Source organism: Tenrec ecaudatus, chromosome 5 (assembly GCF_050624435.1).
Source record: "Tenrec ecaudatus isolate mTenEca1 chromosome 5, mTenEca1.hap1, whole genome shotgun sequence".
Taxonomy (NCBI): domain Eukaryota; kingdom Metazoa; phylum Chordata; class Mammalia; order Afrosoricida; family Tenrecidae; genus Tenrec; species Tenrec ecaudatus.
The window spans coordinates 29098753-29120464 of record NC_134534.1 but is presented as its reverse complement, the minus strand read 5'-3'; the positions used below and the strand labels follow the sequence as shown (position 1 = coordinate 29120464).

The following is a 21712-nucleotide window of genomic DNA, read 5'->3' as shown; positions in this document are numbered from 1 at the left end:
AAGGCCAGAGACCAGCTTTGAAGAAGTGCTGTGTGGAAAGGTGTCTGCGTTCCTGCCGCCGTGACTGAAGCCACCGCTTAACTGACTGCTGCAGCACTTCTCGACTGCGGGATCAACGAGCCTGCGACTTATCTGAGCTATTTGCTCTTTTGGATTTCACTGCTATTTGGAGATGGCAGTGATCTTAACGAATACACATCCTGGATGCATTGGCTACGAAAAGTGGCAAACTGTGAAAGGAACAAGAAAGTATAAGACCCTCCAAAGCACAAATGCTTACATCTTGATCAGAACTCACTGTGCATGTGAGGTGGGAAATCCACCCATCTGCCATGCTCATAAACGGTGACTCTCCGTTGTGTCAACTGGCAAGGGATGGCTGATCGCCAAAAAGATGTGAGGGAATGATTTACTCCCTTAACTCCTCCTCCCCAGAGAGCAATTAGATCCCCTAAAAGACCAAAATAGAAGAGGCCTGCTTTTCAGGCATCGCAATTGGTACCTGAATATTTGTGGGAAGTCTGATCAGTCACAAACTTCTTGTCACTTTAACTTTTGGTCCAAATACAGTACAAGAAATCCCCCTGGTCTAGTAGGGAAGCACTCAGTTGATAACCATAAGGTCAGCAGTTTGAACTCATCAACTTCCACAAAGATTTACAGCTTTGGGAACCCAATGGAATAGTCCCTATACAGGATCACTATAAGTCAGAATCATTTTGGGTTTGGCGTTGTGTTTTAATTCAATACACCTACGTTTCATTTATTGACTGTCTCATTATCTAACATTTACATTTACAACAATAGCAAAAAACAAAAAACCCAAACAACCCTGTCCTCTTATTTTGTTCATTAAAACTATGGTTGGAAGTAACGGATACCCAGAAGATGGTCAAAGTAAAGTGTCAACTTGGCTGGGCCATGATCTCAGTAGTTTGACAGTTAGGTAATGATGTAATCATCCTCCGTTTACTGAGCTGATGTGGCCAGACTCCATTTCCCCATAACATTGATTTTCACCATAATGACCTGGTCTTTGGAACCTATGCAGGCTGATAAATGAGGAGTAAGTGTAGTATAGTTATAATGATGAGATAAACCCTAAATTAGAAAATTCCTCTGGAAAACAAGACTGCTCTTCTAGGACTGCTGCTTACCTGTGACATGCTAACTTTAGTAGAAAAGTTCCTTTAGATTAAGGGCTGTATGCACTTCTGTTCCTCTAACAGGCTTAACCCACTGTGTCATGGTAAGTGCTGAATAAACTGTTTATATCATAGGTTTCAAACTGCTCCTTTTCAGAAAACAAACAAACAAACTCAGTGCCCACCTGGCAACTAAAAACTTGTATGACAGCCCATAATCCAGGATACGGTGTAGTCATCTGTTTTTGAAGCTGACTCACACACCCCCGCCTCGCCCCTGCCCACACATGGTTTCCCCCAGTTTGGGAAACACTAGGTTAACTAAACAAGTGAATAGGCAGCATAATGAAACTGCCTCTCCAACAGAGTTTTGAGATAACAAGCACTATCAAGTAATATCAAAATCTCACTATATTCCTATAGTCTTAATATTTCAAATGACAGCGTGTCAAAGTCACAACTAGTTATAGACCAAGGAGTTATGGTTGCTGTAATAATATTTTCAGTGCCTGTGAACAAGAAACAGTAATTCTTTTGGGGAAAGATATTTATGAGTATTGTGTGCTAAGAGTATTTTTCTTTCTTTTTACCCTTTAGAGTAAGTAATTCATACATTTAAGGCAGATGATTCTTTATACCTAATTCTCCCCAGGACAAGTGAAAACATTTTAAGTTTTTATATGAAGAGTCTAGTGATTAAAATATAGATTTAATTCTTACTTTAAAAGGAGTTTATTTCACACAAGAACCATAGCAAGAAATGTATCCTATAGTGAAAAGGTCAGTAATTTTCACTGTGTGAAATGCATAATACATATTGACAAATAATCATCTTTATCTTAAGTGTTAATATGTCCAATACTTTATTTTTGTTGTTTCTATTTTTAAAAAATAAATTGTTTTATTGCAACACAATCAAGATACCATATAATTCAATAGTTCAATCTTATCCATAAGAGTCATACAATCTATTTTAGAACATTTTCTCCTTTCTTGTCCTCCTTGTTATTAGCTCCCTCTTTCCCCTTCAACCTCCCTGCCCTACCCCCCCGAGAAATCGTTAGTCCACTTCCTATCTCTGTAGATTGCCCATCCTGGATTGCAGATACTTGTCTAATAATGTAAAAGGCCAGAGGTGGTCAGAGGGGAATCTAGAAATAGCATTCAAAATTAAGAATTTAAAAAGCAACATTCAAGATCTATATCCTCCTTTATTATCTTTAAGCTACATGAATATACTGTTTATAATTTAGTGCTTTAAAAAACTTTTTGTTGTGATTTGAGTGGAAATTTACAGAGAAAGGAGTTTTCCCTTAAAAAAGTCACAGACATTTTAATTCATGCCATTCCTCACAGGGACCCACACTCAGCCGGCCTCCTCCCTGTGTTTCCTATTTGCCCTTCTTACGTATCCCTTCCTGGATTCTGAACTTTGTCCCTCTGCATACATGGCCCTTCTGATCTCCAGCTGTTTGATTATTCTAAGGCGTGCTTAGCTCCCTGGTGTTAGTGCTCTCCTCACAGACTGATGGTTTGACTGAAAGCTGAGTCAAGAGGCGCATTGAATGGGTGATGAAGGGCCGAAGTCTCGGGGATCCACGAGTTTCTATATGACGAGGGATCCTGTCCTTTTTATAATTTTGAGCTTTGCTCCACATTCTCCCCTACTCTATCCAGGCCCTTCTAATGTGACCCCTTTCAGGGTGGTTGGCAGTGGGATTTGGGTACCATCTAGTTCTTCTGGTCTCGGGGTCATGGAAGTTGAGGGGTTATTTTGAGCTAATTGTTTACATGCATCTTTGTTATACTCTTAAGTGGATTTGAACATTCTCAACAAAACAAAGCAAAGCATTGTCACATTGATTTGGACTCAAAGCCATCCCATAGGACAGAACAGAACTGCCCCACAGCGTTTCCAGACTTGCAATATTATGGAAGCAGATGGCTGCTCTTTCTCCCATCGAGCAGAGGGACTGCTGTTTCCAGCAAAACGCTTAACCATTGGGCCTCCTGTGCTCATTGGAATGGATTAATAGGGAATCTCTATTTTGCATAGGACAATTACCATGAAGAAGGCTATCTCTTGAGAATATGCATATTAATCAGACTGTGAAGTGCTGCACTGGTTGAAAGGATTGAAAAAGAAACAAAAGGCTGGTTAGGAGATGATCATGATAATCTAGATGTACTGAAATAATGGACACTGAAGAAAAAAATAGGATTCGGTAACATATTATTATTAGAAAAACATTTCAATAGCGGGGGGGGGGAGTGGTGGGAGGATTGTTTGTGCCTTGATTCTTAGTTCTTTCGCCTCGCTCTAAAGCAAAGAGGCAAAGGAGAGGAGGTGACAGAGTCCAGCTTCGAAGCTTCATGCTTCCCTGCCCCTGTCCTTTTTTAAAATGAGTTCCTAGCAAACACGATGACTTCTGGTTGCTCATGGCAGAAATTCCACCTTGTTTTTCCTTTGAAGCACTAGCCCCAGTTGTGAGCAAAAAGAAGATTCTGGCTGGACGTGAAGCTGACAAACCTGCCTAAAAACTTACCTTGATTTTCTTGCTTGAGTGTTTTCAACACAGCTGCACATGCACCCGGCATTTAATTTGAAGAATCACTCACCAGGCAGGCGTTATTAACCAGATTTTGCCGGCGAGACAACTGAAGCTACAACTGACTTCACGTCAAAGCCACTCTGAACCTCTTGGGTTCAGTGTTATTTTATTTTTCACTTGTCAACCCATTAGCAAGAGAGATCAGGCAACAACTTAGTTTTTGATATTTTTAATGTTAGTTGCATGAGGCTCAATACATTTGCTCTTTGAAATAACAAATGGATTTCCATTCCCAGATCATATCCAAGTAGGTCTGTTGCTATTGTTGTTGCAGTTTGGTGCCTTCTAGTCAGTTCCAATTCATAGCAAGCCCAGGAGCAACAGAACCAAATGCTGCCTGCTCCTGCCGCATCCTCAGAATAGTTCTTCTGTGCGAGCCCATTGTTGCAGCTACTGTGTCAATCCATCTTGCTGAGTGCCTTCCTCTTTTTCACTACCCCTTGACTTTACCAAGCATGATGTCCTCCTCCAGGGACTGGTCTCTCCTGACAACAAGTCGAAAATATGAGAGATGACATCTCCCCATCCTTGCTTCCAAGGGACATTCTGGCTGTACTTCTTCAAAGTCAGATTTGTCTGTTCTTTTGGAAGTCCATGGTACTGTCAGTATTTTTCACCAGCACCATAATTTAAATAGAGTCATTCTTCGTCAGTCCTCGTTATTCATGTCCAACGTTCCAATGTGCATGAGGTGATTGAAAATGCCATGGCTTGAGTCAGGTGCCCCTTAATTCTTAATGGAACATCTTTGCTTTCTACACTTTAAAGAGGTCTTCTGCAACAGATGCACCCTGCTCGAATGGGTCTCTTGATCTCTTGACTGCTGCTTCCACGGTCACTGACTGTGGATCCAAGCATGAAGAAATCCTTGACAATTTGAATATTTTCTCCATTTATCATGATTTTACCTATTGATCCAGTTGTGAGGATTGTGGTTTTCTTTACATTGAATTGTCATCCTTACTGAAGGCTGTAATCCTTGATCTCCATCAACCAGTGCTTCAAGTCCTCCTCACTTCCAGCAAGTCCACTTATCCCACAATGTGGCAGACTATGCTTATGGGCCTAATAGGTGCATATAAGTTGAGTTACTATATTGCTTACCCGCACTCCTAGACAGAGAAGTGAAGACTTCACCGTATCTTCCCATGGAGAGATATTTCTAGTGAAATAACCAAAACTCATTGCCACCAAGTCGATTCCCACTCTTAGTGACCCTATAGGACAGGGCAGAACTCCCCCTGTGGGTGTTCCCAGACTTTAACTCTTTAAGGGAGTAGAAAGCCCCATCTTCCTCCCACAGAGCTGCTGGTGGTTTCTAACTGCTGACCTTGCCGCGAGCAGCCCAATGTGAAACCCCAAGTGAAAGCACATGGACTATTCTTTTCTCTAGTGCCTACTTAGGTCTTTTCTGAAGAGACTTGATTCACTCGAAAGTGATTTCTTTTTTTAAATGTGGGTCTGTTTTTAGCAATAAAAATTACTGCTAATTGGAGATATGTTTCAGTAATTATTATGATGGGAAATCATTTCTATATTTCATGGAAAGTTAATTCTATTCTAATGGAAAAGAAATATGAAAGCTGCTTCTGTCTTTTTGGTTTCTCTTTGACTCCACCTATTAAATGATGATTATTGGTTAAAGAAAAAACACCAACTACTGAAAATTTCCAGAATATTAAAATGTACTGTTTGAAAGCAAGCAAGATTCTAGAATGGAAAGATCAGTAAAGTAACTCATTAAAATTATCATCAGCTAGTCCTTTACTCGTTAATGTATCTGCCCGGAGCTGTCACAGTATGAGCTGTAAGGCTCTTGTTTTGCTTGATCAAGAAATGAATGTGACTTTATGATCTGTAGTCGACCATGAACAGCTGCTCATTAATAAAAAGCTGTTAAAGGGCACGCCAGAGCAGCAGGTGTAAAATTGTGCTTGAGGGAAACCAGGTAAAAAGCCAGAGAGAAGGGATGGGGGACCTAGAAGCCCTGTGCTGTTTGTGCAAAGTCTGTCCCTCCCCTTGGGTAAGGATGTGGGCCATGGGGTTGGTTAAGACTGTATTCAGACCCAACTGGAGGATGCAGGCCAACAAGCCTATACAAACCAGTAGAATAAATACGTAGAGCGTTGGAAGCGAATACTGTTAATAAATCAGGCTGGAGGTGGGGGGAAAGAAGCCCAGCAGCCTTAAAGTAGACAAAATGATCTGGAAATAGAGCAGACCAATCCAGAAAGACAACTCTCATATACCAAGCTTCTCTATGATGTCCCAGCGCTTGACATCTGGTACCTCCCTCCCTCTGTCCCACACACAGGGCAGAGGACAGAAATTAAAAAGCCACTGATGCCTTACATTTTTGCCTCACAGTCACTAATTAAGGAATGCTGGTGGCATAGTGGGTAATGACTTGTGCTGCTAACGGTAACATCAACAGTTCGAAAGCACCAGAGGCTCCGTGGGAGAAGGAAGAGGCAAACACACAGCTTGGGGAGCCCTCAGGGGCAGTTCTACTCTGTCTTATACGGATCTCCTCTGTGGGCCAGAATCACCTGGATGGCAGTAAAGGTTTGATAATACGTGATTATAGTTACTACTCAATAATTACTGGAAAGATGATTTAGCAGATACCCTTGTAGATACTTTTAAAGTAGAATTTAAGTATGCCACCGTTGGCAGGCTTTGCTGTTTTTATTTGCTGGGCTAAGGTATTGAGATACATTCACTAGTTATTTTGGTTTGAAATTATAAATTTAAGAAAGAAGCCTAAGTAATCATGTAAAAGATAAAGCTATTATAGGCACCTCATAAATTGAAGTAAAGATCTAGACCTGCTAAGAGGGAAAGCTATTTTTGAAAGCATGTTTCTGCCAGGAGGTGGGCTAACTGATTACCAGAAGGTAAGCAGTAGAAGGGATGAAGGTTCTGTGCTTATCCATTTGGGCTGTGGTCCACAAGGTCCATAGCTGGAAGCCACCAGCCGCTCCTTGGGAGAAAGATGGGGGCTTTCTACTCCCTTAAGCAGTTTGAGTCCCTGAAACTCAAACGGGGCAGTTCTACCCTGTCCTGCAGGGTTGCTATGAATTGGCATCGACTCAATGGCAGTGAGTTTGTTTTCTAATGACAGTGGGGTGTTTAAGGAAGTGTAGGGACTTTAGTGGATTTGGGTAATGAAGATGCAGCAAGGGCAGGAGCAATGATCACATATGACTCTTTTCTATACATTAATGTATGTACATTAGTTATTCTGTAAATCAGGCAAGATTATTATGGCCATTAAAAGAATGGGGGGAATGGGGTTTAGAAAGATTAAACAATTGAATCCAAGGTTGTACAAAACAGAATAAGAGTCACAGAAGCTTAGTTTTTTTAAATTTGGGGGACTATCAGTTCACATTATTAATGGGATGCAATGCAGACTGGAGTTGCAAGGTGGGCAGAGTTGGGGTGCACTCAACTCCTCGACACTGTGTCCATACCAACTCATACAGCGACCCCCTCGTGAGTTTCTGAGACTGTTTTCTGAGCAGCAGTTGCTGGTTTCGAACTGCAGACCACAGTCCAACCACTACACCACCAGTGCTCGTTAGGGGTACACGAAGAAGTGGTAGTGAGGTACTAGATCAGCGTGGAAGAACAAAGGTCCCCCACTGCCACAATGGAGACAAAACGAAAACGTTGGTTTAGAAACAATTTACTGCTTTCAAGCTTTGGTCATATAAACTCCCAGGTTTCCAAAACTCCCCAGTTGGTTTGCAACAGTGGAACAGATAGTTTTATTGAAGGTCTTTCGGACACAAGGGCAAAAGACGTTAGCCTTTTAATAGAAACGCCAAGGAAGCTAGTAAACAGACTATAAAGAGAGAATGAGAAAAAGAACAATTTAGTTTGGGAGATTGGCTGTGTGCGACGTGAAAATATGGATACGTCAAGTCCCACTTCTTAAGTGGCCAAAATTATTCAGAAGCGGCTCGGTGCTGAAGCAAATTTAGCATCTCGTACCCCTCGGGCGGAGGAAGGACGAGAATATAGCCTAACCAGGTCGAAATCATCCCAAAACAATGAAGCTCCCTCTGTTTACGCAGCACTGCTTTTCGTGATCCTATGTGGTAGGGGAGTTCTGAGGGTGAAAGAGAACGAGAAAACACGCGGAGGAAGGACGGGGACACCGCTTTGCAAAGAAAGTAGGGCGATCCGATTTGAGCGCCGATGGGACTCAAAGGCTGCACGTCTAAAAGGATGCCCCAGTCAGCAGTCTCCACGACCCCAACCCACAGCGACCAAGGCCCCACCCCTCCCCAGCCCGGACAGCCGCTGCTCGCCCCGCCCCCCAGCGCTCATTGGTTCTCAGCCCCGGCCCCGAACCAGCAGCCTCGTCCCTATTGGGTCACACAATCCCTGGGGCGTGGCAAGGCAGGGAAGACCCGGAGACAAGCGAGCACCGCCTTCCAGGAGGAGGTGAAAGGGGAGGGGCGGGGGAGGGCTTCCAGTGGAGGAGGCGGTGGCTATGGCAGCTGCGCGTGGGCCACGGCGGCTGCGGCGGAGCGCGCGCCCGGCTTTGAATGAGCGGCGCTGGGACTGAACGCGCGGAGCGCGAGCGCGAGCGGGAGCGGGAGCAAGCAACCAGCAGTGCGCGCGCACGCGCCTGAGTGTGCGCGCGCGCGCGCGGCCCGCGGCAGCTCGGAGCCTACGCCGGGCGGGCTGGGAGGGGGAGGGGCAGGTGAGTGTGTGCGGCCCGTGCGCGCTGGCCAGGGATTCCCCTACCCCCACCCCTGCCCTGGGGGTGCCATCTGCCCTTTACCCCGTCACCCTCCTAGCCCCACACTTCCCGCCCGCCCACCTTCCTTTTCGCCCCTCCGCCAGGCCCTGCCCCGCGCCGGCTGCCACTCTGGGGTACTGCTTCCGGGTCAGGGTGACCGCAGGGGTGAGTGAGTCGCGGCCGGGAGCTGGGCCCGCGTGGGCAGCCCTCGCCGTGCCGCGGCCGCGCGTGGAGGGGCAGGCCTGCGGGCACGGGCCGGCCCGGTCCCGGGTCCCCCTTCACCCCCCGCCGGGGAAGCTGCGGGCCCGCCTGCGCTCCCTTTCAGGCCCGCACTTCAAAGGAGGTCGTGTGAAACCCGTCCCCCCAGGCGCCGGCCGCCCACCTTCTGCCCTAGAACGCTGTGCCGACCCCGCGAACGCTCCCGTCGACGTTCTCATCCGTGCAGTGCCTGTGACACCCCCTCCCCCAAGCCCGGCGGAGTTCTGAGGGGTGCTCGCAAGTTAAAAGCCTTCGAGCCCCGAAACTCGGGTCCCTCGTGAGCCATTCCAGAAACCTCCCAAGAGTCAGCGGTGCCACTTAGTTGAGGGCCTGAGCTGAGGCCAGAGACTCCGCCAGATGCTCGCTTGCCCTCCAGGCTCAAACACTCCGCTTCCAGTTCTCCTTGCTTCCTGGGTGCTGCGACCCTTAGGTTTTTTAGCTGTAAGAGGAAATAACTAGGGTTTAGTCGCCTTCCTAAATTTAGAGAGTTAGAAAGTCTTGAGGATGGATTGGGCTGTAAGAGGTGTTCAAAATGTTTAGAAATTTCAGTCGTTGACGTTTATGCCCTCAGATCGTGATCGATCCTAGGGAATGTCCGTTTTCTTGGTGTGGACCCACACTGATCATGGCTGGACTTGGTTAGTGAACTGGGACCACAGTGGGTGTGCTGAATGGATCTCGCCAGATACTTAGAGCCATTATAAAGAGGGAAGAGATCATTGATGAGTTTTTAAATGCAGCGTTCTCTTCACACATTTTAGGTGAATCTTCTTCGACCCAGCTTAGTAATTCCCCAGGGAATGTTGGTTCTCCCATTTGTTTCATGGTTTAAACTCTCTTTTCTTTTTGCTACTGTCAAGAGCTTGTTTTCGTATTTTCCTAGAAAATTTAAGGGACCTTAAAACATTTTTAAACATTTTATTGGGGGCTCCTTAAAACATTTTTAAGCGTATGCTATATGTTAGCATTGCGCAGTTCTAGAAAATATTTTGCCACACCGAAATACGAATTAGCTCTAGATACATACTTACCACATTGTTGGTGCAGAGTGCATTTAACAATCACAGGGGAGCAGTGGATATGGGATTAAATAAAAATACCCAAGTAGGATATGAGCTCAGACTAAATTCTTGATAAACAAATAAATCTTTCTACTGTCAGCTTCATCTGGTGAATGGGACCATAGTGAAATTTACCTCTCAGGTTATCTGTAAGATTCCCTTGGGTGTTAAAACATACATTAAGTGGAACAGTGTTTCTCAAAGTGGGCACACACTCTCGGGGTGAGGGTGGAGGGGTGCTGGAACAATAGGAGACAGGGGCTGCAAAAGCAGGTATCTATTCTTTATTTTAGATTATAAACTATAGTACAAAAGTGTTTCATTACCAGGGCGCTGAGTAATTTTTTACTGAAAATGAGAAGAGGTCCTATGTACAACAGAACAAAACACTGCCCAGCCCTGTGTCATCCTCACAATTGTTGCTCTGTTTGAGCTCACTGTTGCGGCCACCGTGTCTCCCATCTTGGAAAGGGCATCCCTCTTTTTGCTGCCTTTCTACTTCACCAAGCATGATGTCCTTCTTCAGAGACTCATCTCTCTCGACATGATGCCCAATACATGTGAGAAGAAGTCTCATCCTTGCCTCTAAGGAGCATTCTGGTTGTACTTCTTCCAAACAGATTGAGGTGTGTGTGTGTTTGTTTTTTCACAATCCATGGTACTTTGAATATTCTTTATCCGAACCATAATTCAAATACATTGACTCTTCTTTGGTCTTTCTTATTCAGTGTCCAATTTTCACATTCATAAGAGGCAATTGAAAATACCATGGCTTGTTGGGCATACCTAAGTCCTCACAGCAACTCCCTTGCTTTTCAACACTTTAAAGTGGTTTTGTGTTGCTGATTTACCTAATGCAACTTGTCTTTTTGATCACTTGATTGCTGCTTCCATGAGCACTGATTGTGGCTCCAAACAAGACAAAATGCTTGACAATGTCAATCTTATCTCTGTTCATCATGATATTCACTCCTGGTTTGAGAATTCTGATCTTTACGTTAAGTTTTAATCCATACCGAAGGCTGCAATAAGTTTGGGAACCTATGTGTTACACACATATTGAATGCTCAAGGAATATTAATGTCTCATCAAATATTTTCAAATCACTACTGTGTCTACCATTGTCTAAGACTTAAATAGAAATATTAAATTGGTGAAGATAGATGAGTTCTTTCCCTTTGTCTCGTGCATTCTAGAGGCGTTAGAGTACAGTGTGGGCAAGCTCATGACTCAGGAGCAGAGAACAGAACCTGTGGGCACTGGGTCCGAAGCATTTCATAGCAGGTAAGCTAGTGTCTGTTACATTACTGTTAGCCACTATCAAATTGGCACCGGTTCATGGGGACTTACGTTTTGTAGATGAAAACATCGCTGAGTCCTCTGCCATCTTCATGATCGATCTTTGGTATGTTTGAGTCCATACAGATGCGGCTATTGGGTCAGTGCAGCGCATTGCGAGTGCCCTTGTTGTCATGGACCTTCTGCTTTGGAGGGTTGTTTGGCCTCCTGTGGCTGATTTTTCTAAGAAATATGTTCTTCTGGGTGTGATTGTTCATTTTACAGGACTGGATTGCTAGATCCCCAAGGTTTGCTTTAATTTCTGGATTGAATGGTGTTTCAGCCCCATTGTCTTGGAGATTCTACCAGTCTCTGTGAGACAAGTATGGTCTTTTTCATGATTTCAGTCTACATGTTTTTCCTACTTTGTCCAGAGCCTTCTCTTGTGATCTGGATTTGAGATATCTAGTGGTATCCAGGTCTAGTGAGGTATTCTTGTCGTTTGAAGTAAATTGATTTTAGACCATTTGAGGTAAATTGATTTTAGACCATTTAGTATTGAATTTCATAGACCTAGGTCTATACCCCATGGCTTAGGTAGACTCCTTAATAAACCTAAGCTATGGGGTATGGAAACATGCATACTTTTTGTGCTTCACTTTTTTTTCTTCTGTAAAATGAATAAGGTGGATTGGTAGGTAAATGAGTTAATAAATAGTGACCTGTCTATGAACTAGTTCTTCTCTTTCATTACAACAGTAAGTTTTCCACAGAATGATGATATTCTTTCTTCTTTGGGAGGAATTCTATTATATAATCAGTAATCATCCCACATAACTAATTTTCTGTTGGAAAAATTTTAAATTTTATTTCCACTTACGTTTAAAATCATTCCATTGGACAAGTACTTATTGAACAACTACAACTAGTGGGTAGGTGGTTGGTAACAAGACACTAAATGAAATTTATTCTCTCCTTCATTCAGTAATCCAGAGACAACTCACCTCAGCTCAAATAGTAAATAAATAACTGTTTCCCTTTAAAATATTTTCCTAGGGTATCTCCTTAGTATTGTCCCCTTTCTCAAAACCACATACTCTACAATCTCATATATAGATGGTTTTTTAAAAACACTTTTATCTGAAAATTTATTCCAAATTTTGATTTCACTAATAAATAGTGAGATTTTATTTTCGTTTGGTCAGTTTTAAAATGAAGCTTTTATTCATCATGCTAATTGTTCAGCTCTTTCTTCGTGGGTGGTAACTGCAAGTGCCAGCTGAGTAAGAAACTGTGAAGGATGATTGAGCAGGGCAAAAGAGATATAGAGAAATCACTGTTGTACAAAACAGAGTCCCCAGTACTCTCTGTACTAGCTGTTCTGACACGGCGCTCTGCTTCCAAATGGTCACAGCCTTGAAGATCATGGAGCAGTTCTGCTCTGCACACGTGGTCCCGGAAGTCAGAATCCACTCAATGGCTACTGACAACAATGAAACATCCGTGCAATGAACAAAAAGATTGAAATGAAGAAGACTTTATAATAGTCTAGCCAAGAGGTGAGATGATAATAAAGGCTTAGGACAGTGGTTCTCAACCTTCCTAATGCCGTGACCCTTTAATGCAATTCCTCAGTTGTGATCCCCAACCATAAAATTATTTTCCTTGCTATTTCATAACTGTAAATTTGCTATTGTTATGAATCGAGCAACCCCTGTGATAGGTCATTCAACACCCCCCCACCCCCCCCCACACACTATCATGATCCCAATTCTTCCTTGCAAGTCTGGCTTAACCAGAGGATGTACACTGGTACAGATAGGAAACAGAAACTACAGATGGGAACCAGAAACACAGGAAATCCAGGGTGGATGATCCCTTCAGGACCAGTGGTGTGAATGGCGATACTGGGAGGGTAAAGGGAGGGTGGGTTGGAAGGATTACAAGGATCTATATGTGACCTCCTCCCTGGGGAATGGACAACAGATAAGTGGGTGAAAGGAAATGTTGGACAGGGCAAGATATGACATAATAATTTATAAATTATCAAGGGTTCATGAGGGAGGGGGAGCGGGGAAGGAGGGGAAAAATGAGGACCCGATTTCAGGGACTTAAGTGGAGAGCATATGTTTTGAAAATGCTGAGGGCAATGAATGTACAGATGTGCTTTACACAATTGATGTATGTATGGATTGTGATAAGAGTTGTATGAACGCCTAATAAAATGATTTAAAAAAAGAAAGGTCATTCAACCCCCAAAGGGGTCATGACCTACCTGTTGAGAACTGCTGGTTTAGGAGATTGCAATAGAGATTAAGAATAATATAGGCAGCATATGGAAATAAAACATGGTTTTGGCACCTTTAAAGAGTAAGGGAGAAAGGAGTTAATTGTTACATATTATTGTTAGAGAACCGTTTGCAACGCTGTTACTGTACCTGTAAAAGCCAACATGCCGTCTCCAACCATGGCAGTAGAAAAGCTGTGTTGTGTTTCGCTCCTTTTCAGAAGGAACCAGCAGTGGTATTCATTCCTATAGAGCAATCAGTGTTCGGTACTTTGAGGAAGACTCAATCTGCGCTATGCAGATGATATAAGTTTCTTGAAGTGAAGAGGTCTTGAAGCTTTTGCTGATGAAGATCGAGGATTGTGGCCTTCGGTGTGGAGTACAAGTCAGTGCAGAAGATCCAAACCCTCACAAATGAACCAATAGGTAACATCATTGTAAATGAAGAAACAGTTGAAGTAGTCACGTATTTCAGCTTGCTAGGATCCACAATCCGGCTCGTGGAAGCAGCAGTCAAGAGATCAAAAGACAAGTTGCGCTGCACGAGACCTCTTTAAAGTATTGAAAAGCAAGGATGTCACTTTGCGGTCTAAGGTTCGCCTGACCAGAGCCATGGTAGTTTCAATTCCTTCATGTGCATGAAGTTGGAGATTGAATAAGGAAGACTGAAGAATCAGTGCATTTGAATTACAGTGCTGGTGAAAAATATTGAAAGTATCATGACCTGGAAAAAGAACAGTTAAGTCTGTTTTGGAAGAACCACAATTATAAGAAGTACAACTGGCCCCTTAGAGCCAAGGATGGTGAACCTTTCATCTTCAGTACTTTGAACATGTCAGGAGGTAGCAGTTTCTGGAGAAGCACGTCATATTTGTTGTAGTAGAGAGTCAGCAGAGAAGAGGAGGAGGAAGGCCCGTATTAAGATGGAATGGCAGCAACAATGTGCTCAAACATAAGAATCGTTGTGACAGTGCTGCAGGACAGAGCAGCCTTTTATTTTGTTGTACATATGATCACTTTGAGTCGGAACTGACTCAATGACACAACTCCTTAAAGTAGCCCTAATGAATATTGACAGTAAAGCTTACTGAGCCTTCAATTCCTGGAAAAAATAGCTGTAAACACCCATTAATGATTGGAATGTGGAATGAACAAAGGGAAGTTTAAAGTTGTCAAAAATAAATGAACTCAGGATTGCACTGGTGTTAGCCATTTTGTGCCAGACCACCAGTCTGCTATGCAGGGGACGACAGAGTAATGGTGAATCACATTCATCCTCCGGAAGATCATTTCAAGCTCTGTCCTGAAGTAGAGCATGATCAATGGTAGAATAATGACCACACACCTACAAAGAATACCAGTTAACATACATTATTTCTGATTTACTCACTAACCACTAAATGGCAAAGTTTAAAAAATTGGAAATGTAAACCAATTTTGCAGTCTGAAATACATCAAGCATACAGTCAAGCTGTATTAATAATTACTGATTGGAACACAAATGTTGGGAACAGGAAGGATTGGTACTTGAACAATGTGGCCTTAATGATCTAAACAGTGCTTTAGATGGCCTGGTAGAATTTTGCAAGAACAAGGACTTACTCATTGCAAATATCCTCTTCAACAACCTAAAAGACACTTCTACACGTGGACCTCATCTGATGGAAACAGGAACCACAATGACTGCTCTTCTTGGAAAGAGAACTGCTCAAACCAAGCCACAGTCTGCTTGTAAAACAGCCTGTCAATTACTTACATGCAAACTGGGCTTCACTGTTTTCATCTGAGTCAGAACTGAATCAGAACCTTGGAGTTAGCATTGATTGGAAGGCTCCTCCTCACCACCACCACCACCCACCAACCACCACCACCAACCACCACCAACCACCACCACCACCAACCACCACCACCACCAACCACCACCAACCACCACCATCCACCACCATCACCAACCACCAGAATTGGATTCATGGGTAGTGCAGTAGGTTGACACACTCAGTTGCTAAGTAGAGGGTTAAAGATTGAGCCCACCTAGAGGTGCCTTGAAAGGGTTGATTCTCAAAAAAAAGGTCAACTTTTGACACCCTGTGAAACATTGACATGCATGAAGTCTGCATTGGTCAAAGTTAACTTGAGCACAATTGGTCTAGTGAATGACTGCATCTAACGCTGGTGGTAGTTGTGTAGGAGGTGCATACGTGGCAGTCCTAGTTTCTCCTAGGCTTACTTCCTCCTGCGAGCAGGGCAGTTGACTTCAGTACTGTTCAGTGGCCATTGAGTTGCTGCCTTAGTTTCCTCATTTAGAAAATTAAGAAAATTGATTATATTAAAGTTTTCCAGCAGAGGAGTCAGATTATTTTAAATGGTTACATGGTTATTTTCTTTCTCTGATAAGTAAAAAGCAAAGAAGTGCTGAAACAGAAGTTCCATTATTAAAGAATTCTCAAGTGTGAGGAGATAATCGGGGAGAGAGCAAGAGACACACAGACTGTAATTTCTTGGGTTTTGTCTTAGCATGTAATCTACTCCACCTCTCAACAGTTAATAAATGACCATTTCTCATAGACTAACTTTTAAAAATCTTTTTATTAGGGGTTCATACAACTCTTATCACAATCCATACATACATCAATTGTCTAAAACACATTTGTACATTCATTTCCCTCATCATTCTCAAAACATTTGCTCTCCACTTAAGCCCTTGGCATCAGCTGCTCATTTTTCCCCTTCCTCCCCACAACACCCACCCTCATGAACCCTTTATTATTTTGTCATATCTTGCCCTGTCTGATGTCTCCCTTCACCCACTTTTCTGTTGTCCGTCCCCGAAGGAGATGGTCACATGTAGTTCCTTGTAATCAGTTCCCCCTTCCCAAACCACCCTCCCTCTACCCTCCCAGTACCGCGTTCACACCACTGGCCCTTAAGGGATCATCGACTCTGGATTCCCTGTTTCCAGTTCCTGTCTGTACCAGTGTACATCCTCTGGTCTAGCCATACTTACAAGGTAGAATTGGGATCATGATAGGGAGTGGGGGGAAGCATTTAGGAACTTGAGGAAAGTTGCATTTTCCATCGTTGCTACATCGCACCTTGATTGGCTCGTCTCCTCCCCGAAACCCTTCTGTAAGGGGATGTCCAGTGGCCAACAAATGGTCTTTGGGTCTCCACTGCACACTCCCCTCCTCATTCACTATGATAAGATTTTTTGTTCTGATGATGCTTGATACATGATTCCTTCAACACGACATGATTGCACAGACTGGTGTACTTCTTCCATGTGGGCTTTGTTGCTTCTCAGCTAGATGGCCGCTTGTTTACCTTCAAGCCTTTAAGACACCAGACATTATCTCTTTTGATAGCTGGGCACCATCAGCTTTCTTCGCCACATTTGCTTCTGCACCCATTTGTCTTCAACGATTGTATCATGGAAGTGAGCCCACAATTATATTATTTTTTGGTCTTTGATGTCTGATAACTGATTCCTTTGGCACCTTGTGATCACACAGGCTGGTGTGCTTCTTCCATGTGGGCTTTGTTGCTTTTGAGCTAGATGGCTGCTTGTTTACCTTCAAGCCTTTAAGACCCCAGATGCTATATCTTTTGATAGCCAGTCACCATCAACTTTTCTTCACCACATTTGCTTATGTACCCGCTTTGTCTTCAGCAGCTGTATTGGGAAGGTGAGCATCACAGAATGCCAATTTAATAGAAGAAAGTATTCTTGCATTGAGGGAGTACTTGAGTGGAGGCCCAATGTCCTTCTGCTACCTTAATACTAAACCTATAAATATATGCACATAGATCTATTTCCCCATCCTCATATAAATATATGAGGATGCATATCATGTCTTTATCTAGACCTCTATAAATTCCCTTTGCCTCCCAGCTCTTTCCTCTATTTCCTTTGACTTTCCTCTTGTCCCACTATCATGCTCAGTCCCCACCAGGGTTTCAGCAATTCCTCTCGGTTATATTATCCTTGATCATTCTCTACCAGGCCTCCCACACCTTCCTCACCACCGATTTGGATCACTTGTTCTCTTGTCCCTGGGTTTGTTAACACCACTACCTTTCCCCCACCTTCTCCTCTCCCATGTCCCCCCGGAACTGTCTACCCCATTGTTTTCTCCTCCAGATTGTTCACCCAGCCGATGTTATTTTATTTAGACAGACCTGTGAAGATAATAACATGCACAAAAACAAGACAGCAAAACCAAGCAACAATATACAACAAAACAGCAAACCAATGACATAAAACAAGAAAGAAAAGCTTTTAGTTAGTTCAAGGATTCTTTATTGACCTTTAGGTGTGTTTTCCAGTCTAGTCTGTTGGGGCACCACGCCCTGGCCCCAAATTCCACCTTCTTCTCTGGGAACCTCGCCACTCCATTCCCTTGTTGTTCTGTTGCACCCCCTTGGTGTTTTACCTCAGTGTGGCGGGATCAGATCAGGTGCAATATCGACTAACATTTTATTGTTCTTTCATATTTATTTTGAGATTCTCCAGAGGGATTTTCTTGGTTGCTTAATGTATTCAACTTTGACTTCTGCCAAAACATATTTTAGAAAAGTTTAAAATTAGTAGTGATCAGAAAATAAACTCATATATAATACATATATGATGTCCCAAAACAAATGCATTGCTGTGAAGTCTATTCCAACATATAGTGACCCTATGCACAGAATGGAACTGTCCTCATGGGGTTTCCAAAACAGTGACTTGTATGGAAACAGACTGCCATGTCTTTTTCCCATGGAGTAGCTGGTAGATTTCAGCCACCAACCTTTCAGTCAGTGGGCGAGCATTTCAGAACCGCACCATCATAGCTCCTTACGTATGATATAGATGACGAGATGTGTAGAGAATGTTTGAAGTAGGGTCATGTCTGAAAGACTAGCACATAACAGTTTCGAAACTTTATATCCCCAGTATTATGTAGATGTGATGAAAGACTTTCAACTCTTGAAAACTTGTAAACCCTAGTTTCTCAAACTGTTATTATGATTTACATCATCACTGTAACTTTGTGTTAATCTGTTTCTAGAGAAGAGTAAAGGTTTATCCGTCAGCTTTTCTCAGTGCATAACTGAACTTTTTAACGTCGCTTCACAACTGTGACTCATGAAAGCAACTTAACACATTTACTTTGTGCCTTTTCCCACAGGTCTGACATCCGCCATGGCCATAACACAATTCCGGTTGTTTAAAGTTTGCACCTGCCTAGCAGCAGTGTTCTCATTCCTAAAGAGGTTAATATGCAGGTAAACACAGTTTATGTTCATATTGGCCTATCTGTCCCCTCTGGTTTTAGTTACCTTTATAACTCCATAAAGTCAAGACAGATTCTATTTAAGCTAAATATTTACAGTCAGTATTCATTTGTATCTGCTATTCTTTCATGTAACTTCTAAAGGAAACATCGGAAATTAGATGTTCTTAGTGTTTTTCCAAATTCTTATATCTCCTATTGAAATAACACAATACTTAGAATTTCAAAAATAAGTGATTCAGCCTTTATTGTTTTAATAATCACAGAGCTTTTATGTACCTGAATGTTTTATTATCAGAATTTATTAAGGTGTTTTGATGAAACTAGGTGTAAGTACTTATTGATATGCTATAATATATTTTATGTTAAAAAATAGAACAGACTTTTATAGGGAAATCCCAAGCGAAACATATTTATGTCTCTTTAAATAACATATCTTAAGAGGCATTTTCTTATGTAAATATATTTATATATGATGATGGGGAAAAGATCTGTGTACATATATGTATAGATTTAGTATCAAGGTAGCAGATGGACATTGGGCCTCTACTCAAGTACTCCCTCAACACAAGAACACTTTATTTTATTAGCCTGGCATTCCCTGATGCTCACCTTCCCAACACGATCGTTGAAGGCAAAGCAGGTGCATACATAAATGTGAAAAACCTGATGGTGCCCAGCTATCAGAAGTTATAGCATCTGGGGTCTTAAAGGCTTGAAGATAAACAAGCAGCCATCTAGCTGAGAAGCAACAAAGCTCACGTGCAGGAAGCACTCCAGCTCGTGTGATCACAAGGTGTCAATAGGCTCAGGTATCAGGCATCAAAAACAAAAAATCATATCAATGTGAATGAGGGGGAGTGCAGAGTGGAGACCCAAAGCCCATTTGTAGGCAACTGGATGTCCCCTTACAGAAGGGTCACGGGGAGGAGACGAGCCAGTCATGGTGCAGTGTAGCACTGATGAAACCTACAGCTTTCCTCTAGTTCTTAAATTCCCCCCACTATCCTGATCCCAGTTCTACCTTATAAATCCGGCCAGACCAGAGGATGTACATTGTTACAGATAAGAGCGGAAAACACAGGGAATCCAAGACAGATAATCCCACTACCCCCAGGACCAATAATGAGAGTAGCAATACTAGGAGGGTAAGGGAAAGGTAGGGGAGAAAGGAGGAACGATCACAATGATCTGCATATAACCCCCTTCCTGGTGGACAGACAACAGAAAAATGGGTGAAGGGAGACATCGGACAGTGTAAGACATGACAAAATCATAATTTGTAAATTATCAAGGGTTCCTGAGGGAGGGAGTATGAGAGAAGGGGGAAAAAGCTGATACCATGGGCTCAAGTAGAAAGAAATTGTTTTCAAAATGATGCTGGCACAAATGTACAAAGGTGCTTGACACGATGGATGTATGGATTGTGAAAAGAGTTGTGCGAGCCTCCAATAAAATGATTTTACAAAAGAAACAAAATAAAAGTACCAAATATTTTCACCAAAATAAATAAATAAATAGCATCTCTAGTGGGGAGGTAGTGCAGAGCAGGGTGCCAGAGCAGACGAAGTTGTTTTGCTTTAGTATGTCATCTTGTCTGATAACACTACCAAACACTAGAGCTATATTTCCTAAAGTGCGTGGGGTGTGCCGCAGACCCATAGAGGTTGATGGCAGCTTACAAGCACCCTGTAGGGCTGGGTGGAGCTGACTACCTCTGGTTTCTGACAGAGGGACTGTGGGCATAGACAGCTCTTGATTTCTCCCGCGGAGCCGCGGGCGGTTTCCAAACCTGCTGGCCGTGCAGGTAGCAGCTCAGCTCGTCCGTAACCACTGACTGCACCAGAGGTGCCCGGGGTATTTGCACATTCAACAAAATGGTGATGGACTTAAGGACTCTGCACATATATCCAAGTGAGGACAGTTCACTCTCGTAGATGGTGTCGCGTGCCTTTTCTTCCAAGCATTCTTTCTGAGGATGTTCACACATGCTTGAGGTTAGGTTTTTGTTCACTTATACTTTTGGTGACATTATATCTGCAAAGCAAATACGGTGCCAAAATAGATACACAACAGGAAATGATGATGGCAGTGTCCAGTCTGATTTCAAGGTTTGAGAAGTGGTGCAGTGCCCAGCAGGCACACACAGTCCACTAGGAAATAATTGTGATGATTTAAGAATGGAGGGCAACCTATCTTTTCTTTCAATTTATGTGTAGTTTTTTTATATGTATTCAAGGACTTCATATAGTTGATGGAAAATTCCATTATGTCTTAATTCCATTTTTCCACAAATTTTTGGAAGCCTCCTAGTATGTGCATTATTTTTTAATGGATCTTTTACTTATTGTGTTTTTTAAATCTTTTATTTGCCTTTTGTTGTTTCCAGTTAAGGTAGTTTAGTTTTTCAAATGACTACTATGTGGTTCAGACATCAATGGCTATTAAGTTGCTTGGGCCTGATGGCTAAATCAGTGAGACTGTTACATATTATTACTTTGGCATATGGGCCTGTAAAAAGAATACTGATTCACTAAGGTAACTTAAAGTAAAAGGGGAAATGGAAGACAATCTTAAGTAGACATGATTTAGAAGCTGCATACAATAATTCTGTTTATAACCTATTGTTCTCAACCTGTGGGTTGCGACCCCTTTGGGAATTGAGTGACCCTGTCATAGGGGTCCCCCAATTCATAACAGTAGCAAAATTACAGTTATGGAGTAGCAACAAAAATAATTTTATGATTAGGTGGTCACCACAACACGAGGAACTGTATGAAAGGGTCGCGGCATTAGGATGGTTGAGAACCACTGGTTTAGAACTTGGTCATATAGCTACCTCTGTGCAAGTAGGGCTAGGAAACAGTTTCTACTCAGACAGCCATTTGATAGCTGCTACAGCTTTGAGGATTCAATGGCATTGGATTTATGAGACATCCAGGGGTGTGGATTTTAAAAAGAGAGAGAGAGCGAACCCCAGAGTATGACAAGGATAAGGAGTAGATGACATGCAATGGAGACCACCATGGGAGGTGGGAAGAT

The 21712-nt window shown here is 42.8% G+C and overlaps 1 protein-coding gene across 4 annotated transcripts in view; it reads left to right on the top strand.

The window, feature by feature from the left end:
• The first annotated feature begins 8638 nt into the window (after positions 1-8638).
• Positions 8639-21712, top strand: part of EBAG9 (estrogen receptor binding site associated antigen 9) — a 33080-nt gene continuing 20006 nt past the window's right edge. The window contains exons 1-4 of one of the 4 annotated variants that reach the window (XM_075549353.1): positions 9756-10458; positions 11029-11116; positions 12525-12669; positions 18566-18662. In XM_075549353.1, the coding sequence (XP_075405468.1) occupies positions 18580-18662 (83 nt within the window). In that variant the 5' untranslated portion in view covers positions 9756-10458; positions 11029-11116; positions 12525-12669; positions 18566-18579. Of the gene's footprint in view, positions 8679-9755; positions 10459-11028; positions 11117-12524; positions 12670-18565; positions 18663-21712 lie in introns of those variants that run through there. The other 3 variants (XM_075549351.1, XM_075549352.1, XM_075549354.1) reach the window with 3 other exon arrangements.